The sequence below is a fragment of the Gallinula chloropus genome (genome assembly GCF_964237585.1).
Source record: "Gallinula chloropus genome assembly, chromosome: 22".
Classification (NCBI taxonomy): Eukaryota; Metazoa; Chordata; class Aves; order Gruiformes; family Rallidae; genus Gallinula; species Gallinula chloropus.
Genome location: NC_140107.1, coordinates 3,025,939 through 3,038,173, shown reverse-complemented (window position 1 = coordinate 3,038,173; position 12,235 = coordinate 3,025,939). Strand labels below are relative to the sequence as shown.

Here is a 12,235-nt window from a genome sequence, read left to right as displayed (position 1 = left end):
TCTCCCCGGTGAATCCCGGCTTTGTCCCTCGGGCGGGGCCGTGCGGGGACAGCCGGGGGCTGCGCTCATCCCTTGGGACCCCCCGTTTCCCGTCCCCGGTCCCTCCTTCATCCCTCCGGGAGAGAAGCGGAGCAGCACATCCGTGCCGGCCCGGAGCTAGTCATTACAGCATCGTCATCCCCGGATCTACGGGGGGAGGGGGAGAGCGGGGGGCTGTCCCTGTCCCCAGCAGAGGAGCCGGGCCCGGCAACCGTGTCCTGCCCTTGTCTTCTCCCCGTCGCCACCACCGGTTCCCCACCTGCTGGACACGAGGGTGACACTTGCCGTGTCACCTCCGACGGCAGCACCCAGGGTGCCACAGCTCTCCCCAAACAGCAGCCGAGCTGGGTGCTGAGTACCTGCTGCTGCCAACACACTCCAGGGAACCCCCTGTGCCACACTCCGTCTTGTCCCTAATAACACATCAGCTCCTGCAAATGGGATGACACAGGCTAAGGGGGGAGTTCATCCGCTGGATATGGCTCTGCCGGCCTCTGCCTGCAGCTGAGAGCTCCTGGGAGCTGCCCCAGGAACAGCAGTGCCTCTCCTCAAAGCCAAAGCCTCTCCTCAAAGCCTGAGCTGCTCAGGAGAGCGACCACGGGAATCCAGCCACAAGGGGACAAGATGCACACGGGAGCCTGGCCCGGAGCAGTGACACATCCCAGGAGGACAGGCAGCTGCTTCTGGTGAGAAGCTGGGTGGTTTCTGAGGCATTTCCAGGCTCTCAGCTCAGCAGGGTTTGGGTCCCTGGGTGAGGATGTGTTTGGGGAGGTAGAAAGCTGCAGCATCACATTTTAAGCCGCGTCCTTCCCGGAGGCTGGCACAGGCCTGGCCGCATGCCCAGAGGAGTTTGCCAACCACCAGAAATGACTAGAAGAAGAAATTACAAAGCAAGAAGCCTGTCCACCCCATTGGCTTCCCAGCGTGTTGCCATCTATCTCCTTGTGGGATTCGGGCACCAGCACTGTGTGTCTAGTGGAGTGGGCAAAGCTTGAGCATCCTGCTGCTGCTCAGGAGAACCAGCCATCGGTGACAGGGATGCAACACTGCAGAAGGGCTGAGACTTGCTGTACTTCTGCCTCTCTGCCTCTCACCCCAGCCTTCGACTCCCTGAACCCAGACTTGAGACCTAAACAGCTGCTGGAACAACCAGGCAGCAATTTCCTGGTACCCCCGTGACCCCTCCCTGATCCCAGGGGAACAGCTCCTTCCCAGAGCAAGGGCCAAGCATGCCACTGCTCTCCAAGGTGATGCTCACCCATGTCAAGGAGAACAGTGCTGGGGAAGAGCTAATCCCCAGTTAGGGTGTTTCTGTGGACTTTTCATCGCCGGCTCCAACTTCCGAGCCTCCAAAACAAAGATGCTGGTTTTCACACCTTGCCCCCTCCACAGATGCCTGTGGAACCAGTTTGAAAAATGTATTTGCACACAGTGACAGCGCGTTGTCCAAATAACCACAGCGGGAGGGAGAGTATCCGTTACCCTCCGGGGACAGCTCTCCTGAGAAGGGCGAGTAATGTAGAAGAGGAAGGCGAAAAGGAAGGTCATGGTCAGCTTTCCCTCTGTTACAGTCTGGGTCCTGGAAGAGAAGGAAGGTCTCAGGGCTTCCTAAAGCACCAGCCTTTTGTGCAGAGACCCAGAAAGTTTTACCTGCTCCCAGAGAGCTCCAGCATCCAGGGTACCCAGCTGGATAACTCGTTTTCTGCTCACACAGCCAGAGTGGTCACAAGGATGCCGGGCACCTCGTGGGGAGAGCAGCTGGCTGGAGCTCAGCTCCTGTGAGGCCAAGGCAGAGGCAGGCAGGAGGGGAGGCAGAGTTGTGTATAGGGTGTGATACAGGCCCTAAGACCCGCCCCCTCATGCCTGCACCCAGGGAGGTAAGATCCCAAACTGCACCTAAAGGTGCCAAAACCCATCAGCCACCGGCTGCAGCATCAGCAGCTGCCAAAGCTCTGGTCCCTTGTGCCAGGACACCACGAGCTCAGTGAGGTCGGTGCATTGGGCAGCGCTCAGCCCGTCCTCTGCCCCCATTCCCTGCCCCTCCACGGGGGCAGTGGGAAGGATGGCTGCTCCCTCATTACTCATTAATGCCTCCAGCACTCGCAGGCAGCCAGGACAAGGTCCTCGCATGGCTGCCCCAGCCTTGCTGAGCCCTGCGGGTGCCGCTTCCCACCCCCCTGAGTCCCTGGACAGGAGCCGCTTGTTCCAAATCCCTCCCTCAGGGACAGGAACCGGAGCTGCTGCTCCCAGTTGCTTGCCCTGGGACATGGAAAAACCCAGTGACGAGCCCTCTCCGCGGGGGCCCAGGCAGCAGTGACCCTGCCAGCGATCGTTGGGACACGGGGACTCTTCGCTGCGCTGCTCACAAGCAGCGCTGCCACCACTGCTGTGAAAACAGGGTTTATAAAAGGGAGAAGGCTGGAGAGGGGCTGGTGCCCAGGGCAGGGAGGGCCAGGCCCAGGGGAACGGCCTTCAGCTGCAGGAGGGGGATGGAGAGGGGCTGGGAGGCAGAAATCCTTCCTGGGGAGGGGGGAGGCCCTGGCACAGGGTGCCCAGAGAAGCTGGGGCTGCCCCTGGGTCCCTGGCAGGATTTGAGGCTGGGTTGGTTGGGGCTTGGAGCATCATAGGCTGGGGGGGGGCTGGGGGTGGGGTGGGGTGTCCCTGCCCGTGGTACTGTGGGGTCTGAGGGCCCTTCCCACCCAAACCAGTTCAGTGCCACAGACACGTCAGCTGATTTCCTCCCGATGTGCCCCACACCAAGACCAGGTGCCCTTCAAACGCCACTTCACAGGCAGCAGCCCCCATCAACCCCCAGCAGCCCCCAGTCTACGAGCGCCCCGGGGCTGTGAATAACACTGGGCTCTTGTGGCAGCGATTTGTCACAGGCTGGTCGTTTGCACACAGCCAGCTGTGCAAGGACACAATCACACCCAGCCACGCAGACCCACACCACGGTGGGCATTGCTTGGAGCACCCGTAAGAAGCTTCACGGGCGCAGGGGCTGCTGTGGGAGCTGCCAGGACAGGGCGGCCTTGAGGCAGTTGTTTAACCCCTGGTATCTGCAAGTGTTTGAAGCCTGATATCGGGGCTGAGCAAAGATAAAAGCTGAAGGAGCACGATGCAGGAGCGGGTGGTGCTGGCAGGGGCTTTGAGTGCTCAATCCCTGCAGCTGGACCCTATACCCATCCATCCCTGCTCCTCTGGCCAGGCCAGCAGCTCCCTCCAGAGCAGCTATGGCAGGAATGGCACGTTCCTTCGGGCCCCCTCACCGTGGGGCAGAGCGGGACCTGGCACCCAGATAAGGAGGAGCCGCTGGCGCCTGTGGTCTGGGGACAGGGTCTGGCCCTGCTCCCGGGGAGCTCCCAAGGTCCCTGTGGGGCAGACAGTTCCTTCAGGCTCCCCCTTTGCACCCTGGCCCAGCTGGACACATGCCCAAGCTGCACTCCTCTTGCTCTCCCTCCTCTTCTTCCTCTCCTGACTCCTCAGCCCCACTGGATAACCTCACCTCCCTCTCACAGGGTCTGTTCTGAACCTCTTCCCCCCCAGCCAGTGCACAGGTTTGTTGGGTGGGAGATGCACGATGGGCCTGCCAGTGCAAGCTCCTGTCCTGGTTCCCACAGCAGCATCACCATGGCACCCCCACATCACTGCCACTGGTGGGCCCCAAGGTGGTAGGGAACCACCCCCAGCTCTTAGCTGGGGAAACTGAGGTAGGAGGCAAAGCAAATCAGGCTCTTCCCAGCAGCATCCAACCCCCTGGCTTGGGCAAACACCCCCCAGATGATGTCCCCCACGCAACCTCAGCTGCTTCAGCCTTATCCCCAGACCCCCCCACCCACCCGGAGGCACCTCGCGAGTGCCACGCAGGGGTGGACGCGCGGTGCCGCCGCCGCCCTCCGAGCCAGGATCCGTCTCTGGACGCCTTCCCGGCTCAGGCGATGAATCACATTGTTTCCCTGAGATCAGATTTCAGATCTGGCACACATGGGGCGCCCGAGCCGCACCGCTCCCCCCCGCCGCAGCTGGACCCTCCGCACCCTGGGCAAACAGAGCCGCAGCGAGCCCCGCGTGCGGAGGGCGCTGCCGTTTGGCACTGCTGAACGCCATCGACGCCGGGGGTTTGGGCAGGCTGGGCACCCCATGGTGCTGCTGGCACTACTGGAGCCTCTGGCCCAAGGACGCCCCAAGGTTGGGCAAAGCTCCCAGGTACCTTCAACCTGTCCCTAAGTACTTTCAACCTGTCCCTAAGTACCATGGGGAGCACAGCGCAGGGATGGAGCTGTCGTGCCGCCACGGCGCTGCCAAGGTGGTGGTGCCAGGGTGGTGAGGCCGTGGTGCCGGCTCCATCTCTGCCCTCAGGGCAGGAAAATGGGAAGGAAAAAAGGCAGCATCCCATCACTGGAGGGGAGGGAAGGTGAACCCCAGCTGCTCTTTGCTCCCCACAACCCCCTTCAGCCACTCGCCAGGTGCGTCCACGCCGGTGACGCCGCGGTGGCAGGGCAGGGCCACGACCAGACCCGCTGCCATTTATCCCAGCAGCCGGAACGTTTACTCCCTCAAATACTCTCCTGCCTTTTGCTCGCCCGTCTGGCGGCGCCGCCGATAACTCCTCACCACTTCTGTTTACCGGAGCAAAGTCCACCCTGGCTCTTGCACAGCCGCATCTCTCCCTGCGCCGACCGGACCCAGCACGTGCCCGCATCCCGTCGGGCTCTGCCGAGCGCATCGGGGTCCGGCTGCTGACACCCGAGCCGGCTGTTGCCTGGTTATATCCACAAAACAGCCCCGCGCCGGGGCCGGGGGGTATCCTCTTACGGAGCACAGAACAGCTGAGCTTCTTCAATCCCCACCCTGCCCTTGGCAGCTCATCAGATAAAACCCCAGCCAGGGCTCCACAGCGCCGCTGCCATCGTCCCCTCCATCCCCTAAGAAGGGTTTGTTGGACCCAGCCCACACGACCTACAGGTTTTTCACCACCCCCCCTACCCCCTTGGCAGTTTCAGATATATATATTTATACACTCAAGTCGTGTGAATTAACAGCATTCCTCTCCTAGTGAGTCAAAAGTCTCGGCACAAATCAGAGGCTCTTCATGGAAAAAAGAAGGGGGGAGAAAAAGAAGGTGGGACGTGCTGGAAAAAGCAACAGGATTAAAAAAAAAGGAGGAGAAGAAGAAGAAGGGAAAAAAAAACAACCCCATCCAAATCTCCCTTTTCCTTTTAAAGCTCTGTTCCAGGGAGATGGACAAGTGGAGTTATTTTAAACCTGGTCTGAGCCCGGCGAGCACGGCATGGGCAAGGTGGCGGTGAGGGTGTGGGTGACGCTGGCACTGGGTGACACTGGGTGATGTTGCAAGCTGTGGTGCGTGTTGCTGGGTGATTTTGGGGCACGTAAGCTGGTGACTTCCTGAGCGACGAGTGCCGACTTCCTGAGCCGTTGGCGGCAGCGGGCAGGATCGGGCTCTGGCAGAGGTAGGTTCTGTTGGCACTGATGCTATGGGGATGGGTGGGTGGCTGGGACAAGCACTGTGACCCCAGGCTGTGGCCTAATACGTGCTTTATATAAACATATTCTAATAATATAACAGCCAAAGGGTCAGTTGGGGATGCTGTGGAGTGGGGAGGACGAGGATGGGCACTGGGGGTAAGCGGAGGGGCGGGGATGGGGGTGAGCAGAGGTGGAAAAGCCTTATCACAGGGCAGGGAGGGCAGTGGTGAGGGCAGAGTCTCTGCCAGGTGCCTGGGTGGGCCTTTGAGGAGTGAAATGCCACCATTTCCAAAGCAGAAGGGAAGAGGGGTGGCAGGGACGGGGTGGTGGGTGGAGGGGGAAGCGCAGGCTGCGCCCCGTGGGCACCTGGAGAACCCAGAGATCTTGGTGTTTAATACATTAATATGCTTTAAAAACCACCAAGGGGGTTGCAGTGCCCTGCTGCCAGCACCCTAGAGCACCCTGCTCTGTGCACAGGGTGAGGCCCCGGCGTTGGGCAGCCATGTGCTGCATCCTGTGCTCGAGCATCTCCTCAGGGGACACCGCCCCGGTACCCTGCTGTCCCCAGCCCAGCCCCCCGCGCCCTGCCTGGGATCTGGGTGGGGTGGGACCTGGCTGCTCCCGGGAAGGAGACCCCAACGCTGCGGGAAGGGGCTGGTTTGAGGCTGCACAAAGCCAAACGTCACCCAATATCCAGGGTGGGAACAGCGGGATGGGGAGCTGCGGGGGGGGATGCTCCCCAAGGATGCGGGCTGGCAACAGCCAGCCCCTGCGGCTGCCTCTGCTAGGGATGCAGGCGGCTTGGCCTTCCCCGCCCTCCTCCTTCTTCTCCTCCTCCTCCTCCTCCTCCTCCTCCCCGGGGCGGAGGGAGGGAGGGAGGCAGCCGCCCGCAGCTGGCACTGCAGGCGGTGGCCGGGTGAAACGGCTGCTCGGAGGAGTCTGATTTCCAGCCCTGTTTATTAATAACCCCCCCCCGCCCCATGCTAAGCCCATGTGCAGCGCAGAGCCGGAGGTGCTGGGCTCCGGGGGAGGAAGGTAAGAGCCCACTCGGGGCAAGCAGCGGGGAGGCTGGTGTCTGGCAAGGGGGGGTCCTGTGGGTGCGGGATCCTTGGTGAAGCGGGGGGCGTGGGGCAAGCGAGGAGGTTGCCAAAGACTGGGATGCAGAGATGGGATGGGGGGTTGTGAGGCTCAGCACCCGGGGAGCATCCCTGGACCCTTAGGATTAGGGAGGAGGGTGAGGGGAAACAGCTCCTTAGGGGTACCCAGGAGTGCTGCCAAGCTGGGGGGGCTCTGGGACAAGGAGCAAGCCCCTGCACCCTGTTGGGAGTGTGGGATGGGACTGGGACTGTCCTTCCCCTCCTGCCCCAGTGCTGCGACATGGGGCTGAGAACTTTGCAAAATAAGCCCTGGCACAGGAGGAGGAGGAGGGTGAGGAAAGCTGAAGCGGGGCCCTTTCCCCACCTCTCCCCTTCTCCAGCCCATGGGCCGTTGGGTCCGAGGCTGCGATGTGTCATCGCTGCTGAAAACTGCCTTATTAGGAGAGAAAGTATCAGTGAAAATCAGTTCTTTCCTTAAAGCCGACCGAGGGCTGCCTGCGAGTGCCAGCCTGCCCTCATTCCTGGGGGGATGACTAGACATGAGCTCAGCGGCGTGGCCGGGAGGTGAGAGCATCCTCCTGCCAAACCCACCAGCCCCAGCTCTCAGGAACGGGCAGGAAAAGCTCTGGCTCATCCCTGAGGGTTGCCCTCTCCATCCTACCTCCAATAGCAGGCGGGTGAATGGGAGACGGAGTATTCAGTGGTGGCAGCTGCAGGTACTGGGGTGGAGGGGTGGGGGGCGCTGGGGATAATGATGGGATCGGATGACTCTGCAAAGCCCAGCTCAGCGGGCTCCTGCTGTCGAGGCTGCTTGCTTGGGTGCCGTGCGTGCGGTGCTTTACTCCATCACAGTCATCTCAGAGCCTGCCTGCGCCTCAGCAGCACATTCCCTTGCTGTGAGGTTATGGCAGTTGCTAAAATCCTGGCAAGTTTTACTGGGACCGCTCGTGCCAGTCACACTGGGGCTGCGGCTGCAACGCAGTGGCAGTTCCTGCTGGCACTGGAGTGACTTTTGGGGTCCCGGTTTGTATCCCTTGCTCTTTCTCTGTGGCACAGGCAGTCACTTCTGGAGGGGTTTCTTCCCTTGTTTTTGGCCCGTGCCAAAGCTGAGAGTTTAGGGTGAAGTTGTGGTCAGAGTTTACATGTGCAGCTGTGCCTGGTTTGGGGATGGTGATGGCAGCGGGGCCGCAGTGAGAGCACCCCCAGCTCAGCCTGCTGTGGGGCCCCTGCACCTCACAGGGTGGAGGAGAAGGGCTGAGACCTGTTACACTCATTGCTCTGGTTCACATGTCCTTTCCTTTTCCAGGGACCTGATGGCAGAGCCTGAGCCCCCTCCAGAGTCGCAGCCGGATGAAGCCGGAGCATCCTCAGCCTTGCAGGGAGCAGCCACGGGTGCTGCTCCACACCTGGACATTTTGCACATCCCATTAGATCCAGTGGTGGATATGGGGGTGACACCTGTGAATGTGGGCAGCCCAGACACCTGCCAGGAGCTGCAGGCAGATGTCAGGGATGCTTCGGTGGAGCTAAGCTTGCCCCAGTTGGATGAGGATGCAGCCGGGGCTGGGATCCCGCTGGATGTGGATGTGGCAGGAATCCCGCTGGACGTGGATGCTGATGAAGTAGAGATCCCACTGGATGTGGATAGAGCAGGGAACCTACTGGATGTGGATGCAGGTGGGATGGGGATCCCGCTGGACGTGGATGAAGAGAGGGTTGAGATCCCGCTGGATGTGGATGCGGCGGGATTCCCACTGGACTTGGATGCAGGTGGGATCCCACTGTACATGGACACAGATGGGGCAGGTCTCCCACCCGACACAGACCCAGCCAGGGCAGGGATCCTGCTGGATATGGATGCAGAGGGGACTGGCAGCCCCTTGGATGCGGATGACGCGGAGCATCAGTGCCTGACCCTGGCAGAGCTGGGGGAATACTTCCAAGAGTGCATCGAAGCCGTCGAGCAGCTGGAGAAGGAGAGAGACAGCCTGATCGTGGAGCTTTCCCAGCTCCGGGAGCCAGCGCTGCAGGAGATCCGCCACGCTCACGAGGAGATCCAGGAAGCTTGCCGGCTGCTGGCCAAGGTGGAACTGGAGAGGGACAACCTGAAGGATGAGATCCGGCAGATCAAGCAGAAGCTGTTCAAGGTGACCAAGGAGTGCGTGGCTTGCCAGTACCAGCTGGAGAGCCGGCGGCACGACCTCTCCCAGCACACTGCTTACCAGGGTGAGCTGGAGACCCAGGCTGGGCAACTCTCCGGAGAACTGTCCCGCCTGAAGGAGACCTGTGAGAAGGAGAAGGAGGTTTTGAGGCAGCAGCTGGAGGCTCCACCCTGTCGCCAGGATAATCTCTACCTGCAGGAGAGTCGCCGGCTTTCCATGGAGTTTGAGAGCTTCGTGGCGGAGAGCCGGCGGGGTCTGGAGGAGCACTACGAGCCCCAGCTGCTGCGGCTGCTGGAGAGACGCGAGGCGGGGGCGAAGGCGCTGCAGGAGATGCAAGGGGAGATCCAGGGGATGAAGGAAGCCCTGCGGCCCTTGCAGGGGGAGGTCAGCCGGCTGCGGCTGCAGAACCGGAGCTTGGAGGAGCAGATCATCCTCGTCAAACAGAAACGGGATGAAGAGGTCGGGCAGTACCGGGTACGCCAGGCACCCCTCGCGCCCTCTTGTTTAGAGCATGAAAGGCATTGGCAGTAGCCAGTGGATGCTGAAGGTTTCCCTTAAAAAAAACCCCAAACAACTTTCTCCTGATTATATCCTGACTTGGTTTTGATCTGCCCCTGGGAAACAGCCCCAGGGAGAGGACAGGGAGAACACGGAGGGGTTTCCTACCCACTTTTCCCCCCCGTTTGCTGAGCCAAGGTGCTTGGAAAAGTCAATGTTAAATGCAGGTGGCTTTTCTTCCCAAGCCTGACTCTGCTGAGGCTGAGGCTGCCCTTCCCAGCACCAGGAAGGGTCTCACCTTCTGCACCCCCAGCCCAGGGGCCAGGCTGTCGCCTGGGAAGGTTATTTCTGGCTGCGCCAGGCATCGTCCCCTTGGCACAGTATCCCCAGAGAAAAGGCAATTCAATATCTGCAAGAGCACATTTGGCAAAGAGGGTCCACAATTAATCTCCTGCATTTCAACACTCTCTGTTCTCGGCTCGTAATCGCCACCTCCTCCCAGCCTGGCTCTGAGCAGCTTCTGGAAGCTGGTGTGCTCCTTCCATCACTTCTGCTCCCTGCTGAGCTTGGGGACCAGGTCTCCAGGACCTTGGGGCATCCCTGATGGGCCTCCACATTTTCCTTTTTGCCCAGATTCCTTGTTTACCTTCTCCTAACTCAGAGGTTTATACAGTTGGGACAGGTTCTCAAAACAGACAGAAACCAACACATCACACCCTGCCCAAGGTCCCACCTTTTTTGCAGAGATGTTTTAAGACAGGGATTGGCAAACCAGCAGCTTGGCTGGACCAACACCATCCACAAGCAGGTTCCCCCCCCCAGGAGTGCCGAGCACAGGCACCACGACAGCCTTCCTCCCCAGCTAATCCAGACTTCTTACTCCTCAGGAGCAGGTTGAGGAGCTGGAAGACAGGCTGAAGGAGCTGAAGAATGGAGTCCAGCTCCAGCAGCGCAAGAATCAGGAACTGGAGGAGCTGAGGACCAGTCTCCACCATGAGCTCTCCATCTACAAGTCCGTTGGTTTCTCAGCCCTGCGGTGCAGAGGGGCTGGGCAGGGGCTGTGGGGAGGAGGAGGATGGTGAAGTGGAGATCACATAGCTATGGGCATCTCGGGTCTTTGCTCCTGGTGTCCCAGTCATGTGGTTGGAGCACGAGGAAAGGGTCTAGTGGGGCATCCCAGGGAGAAGTCCAGACCCTTCTCCATCCAGCAAACAAGGAGTTGCTGGGAATTCCCCAACACAAGAGGAGGGGAGGTCACTTTCCAACTTCAAGTGCCCATTTCCTTAGGAATAGTGGGAAAGGAGCTGAGGTTTGGGGCTGGGAAACAGCATCATGGAGGCTCTTGGAAGAGAGAGAGAATTCCCTGCTGCTTGTAACTCCCTACTGCTGGTGCTGTTTGGGTCGTTTCTATCACACAGGGATTTATTAAAGCTCCAGCCAGCATCTGTTTGTGGGCTGTCACACACCAAGCTGCCGGTTGTGTCACTCCAACCCCAGCTGTACTCACCCCTCACCTGTGTTCCTGTTGCTTTAGTATTTGCCCCCTTCACTCAGTCCTCTCACCCCAGGACATTCCCTGCACAAAGGGGTGTCACTTGCTTTATCCAGGTGAGTTAAGGAGAACATCCCCATGTCTGCTTCAGACCAGGACCCAGCAGCCCCACACCGTTGCTGCTTGGGGTCCTTCTAAATCACACCTAATCCTTTAGTGGATTCCCCGTCCCTGGAGGACGGGGACAGGTTGGATGGGGCCCTGGGCAGCCTTGTGTAGCTCCAAGCCTGGAGGTTGGTGTCCCTGCCTGTGGCAGGGGGGTTGGAGCTCTGTGATCCTTGGGGTCCCTTCCAACCCAGATCATTCTACGATTCCATGATTCTATGATTCTATGATTCATTCTAAATCTCAGCCCAGTACTCCAGCCTGGCTGCAGCAGCAGAGTCTATTAACTCCAGCCAATCTCCTAATTACCATCCCTGGAAGCTGCAGTGCTTCTCCTATGTCAGGACGCCTCGTTAAGTTTCGCCTTCGTACCGGGGACCTCAGCCTTAAGTTCAGCTCCGAGCTGCCTCCTCTCCTCACACACACACCCCCCAAAAATGACATTCCCTTCTGCTTTGGGTGCCAAGGGCTCTGGGAGGGCTGGGTCTGCTCACTGTGAGACTCCATACCCAGCCAGCTCAGTTCCTAATCACTTTTCTTCCAGAGTGTGAAAAGAAAACACATTTTTCACAAGTAACACAACCCCCTTTCCCCATTTTTCCCCCCAACCAGAGCACACCAGTAAGTTTACACTGAGTATTTACCTTTCCACCCATACAGGGGCTGCTTAGAAATCTACGGCCACCTCTGCAAGCCAGAAGAAAAAGCAGACCAGGACTGTTAGGAACGATGGATTTCTCCTTGTAGCAGCAGGATGGAGATAACCTCCAAGGGACATTTCAGGCACAGCTGCCTGAAGCCAGGAATCCCAGAGAATCCTTTGCTTCTGTGTGTTTCTCTAGGTGCTGCTGTTCCTCATGTAGTGAAGCTGCTTTTCCAGGGAGGAGCAGAGCATAATCCTTGCACTGAGCAACGGACGCGTGCGAAGAGCAGCAGCCATCATGTTTTGCTGTGTTTGTATCTTGTTCCGTAGGTGGAGCGTAGGGGTGTTGTTGGGATTGTTCTGGAAGCCAGTGGAAGGGTGGTGGGGGGGTTGATTTTTAAAGTTTACATGCAAGAGGGGCTTCACTGACAGGCTTTACTTTTGTATTTCAAGGGTTGCTGCTGTGCTGGGCCGTGCTCCACCGCGGGCACGAGTTTGTGAAGGGGTTGTTGCCACTTTATATCAAGTCTCACACTGAAAAATAAAAGGTTGGAGTTTAAGGAGCTCTTTCACTTGTGTGTCAAACCAAGGTACCTGTAAGGTATCCAGCTATTCTAACAGCCACCTCCACCCAGGATCCAGCCAGCAGCAC

General features: G+C 59.3%; 1 protein-coding gene across 1 annotated transcript; it reads left to right on the top strand.

The window, feature by feature from the left end:
- The first annotated feature begins 6,444 nt into the window (after positions 1 to 6,444).
- On the top strand, positions 6,445 to 12,050 carry SYNC (syncoilin, intermediate filament protein). Its single transcript, XM_084274169.1, has 4 exons — positions 6,445 to 6,561; positions 7,930 to 9,259; positions 10,171 to 10,295; positions 11,601 to 12,050. The coding sequence occupies exons 1-4, from the start codon at positions 6,518 to 6,520 to the stop codon at positions 11,662 to 11,664; spliced, it is 1,563 nt and encodes a 520-aa protein (XP_084130295.1). The 5' UTR covers positions 6,445 to 6,517; the 3' UTR covers positions 11,665 to 12,050.
- The last annotated feature ends 185 nt before the right edge of the window (positions 12,051 to 12,235 follow it).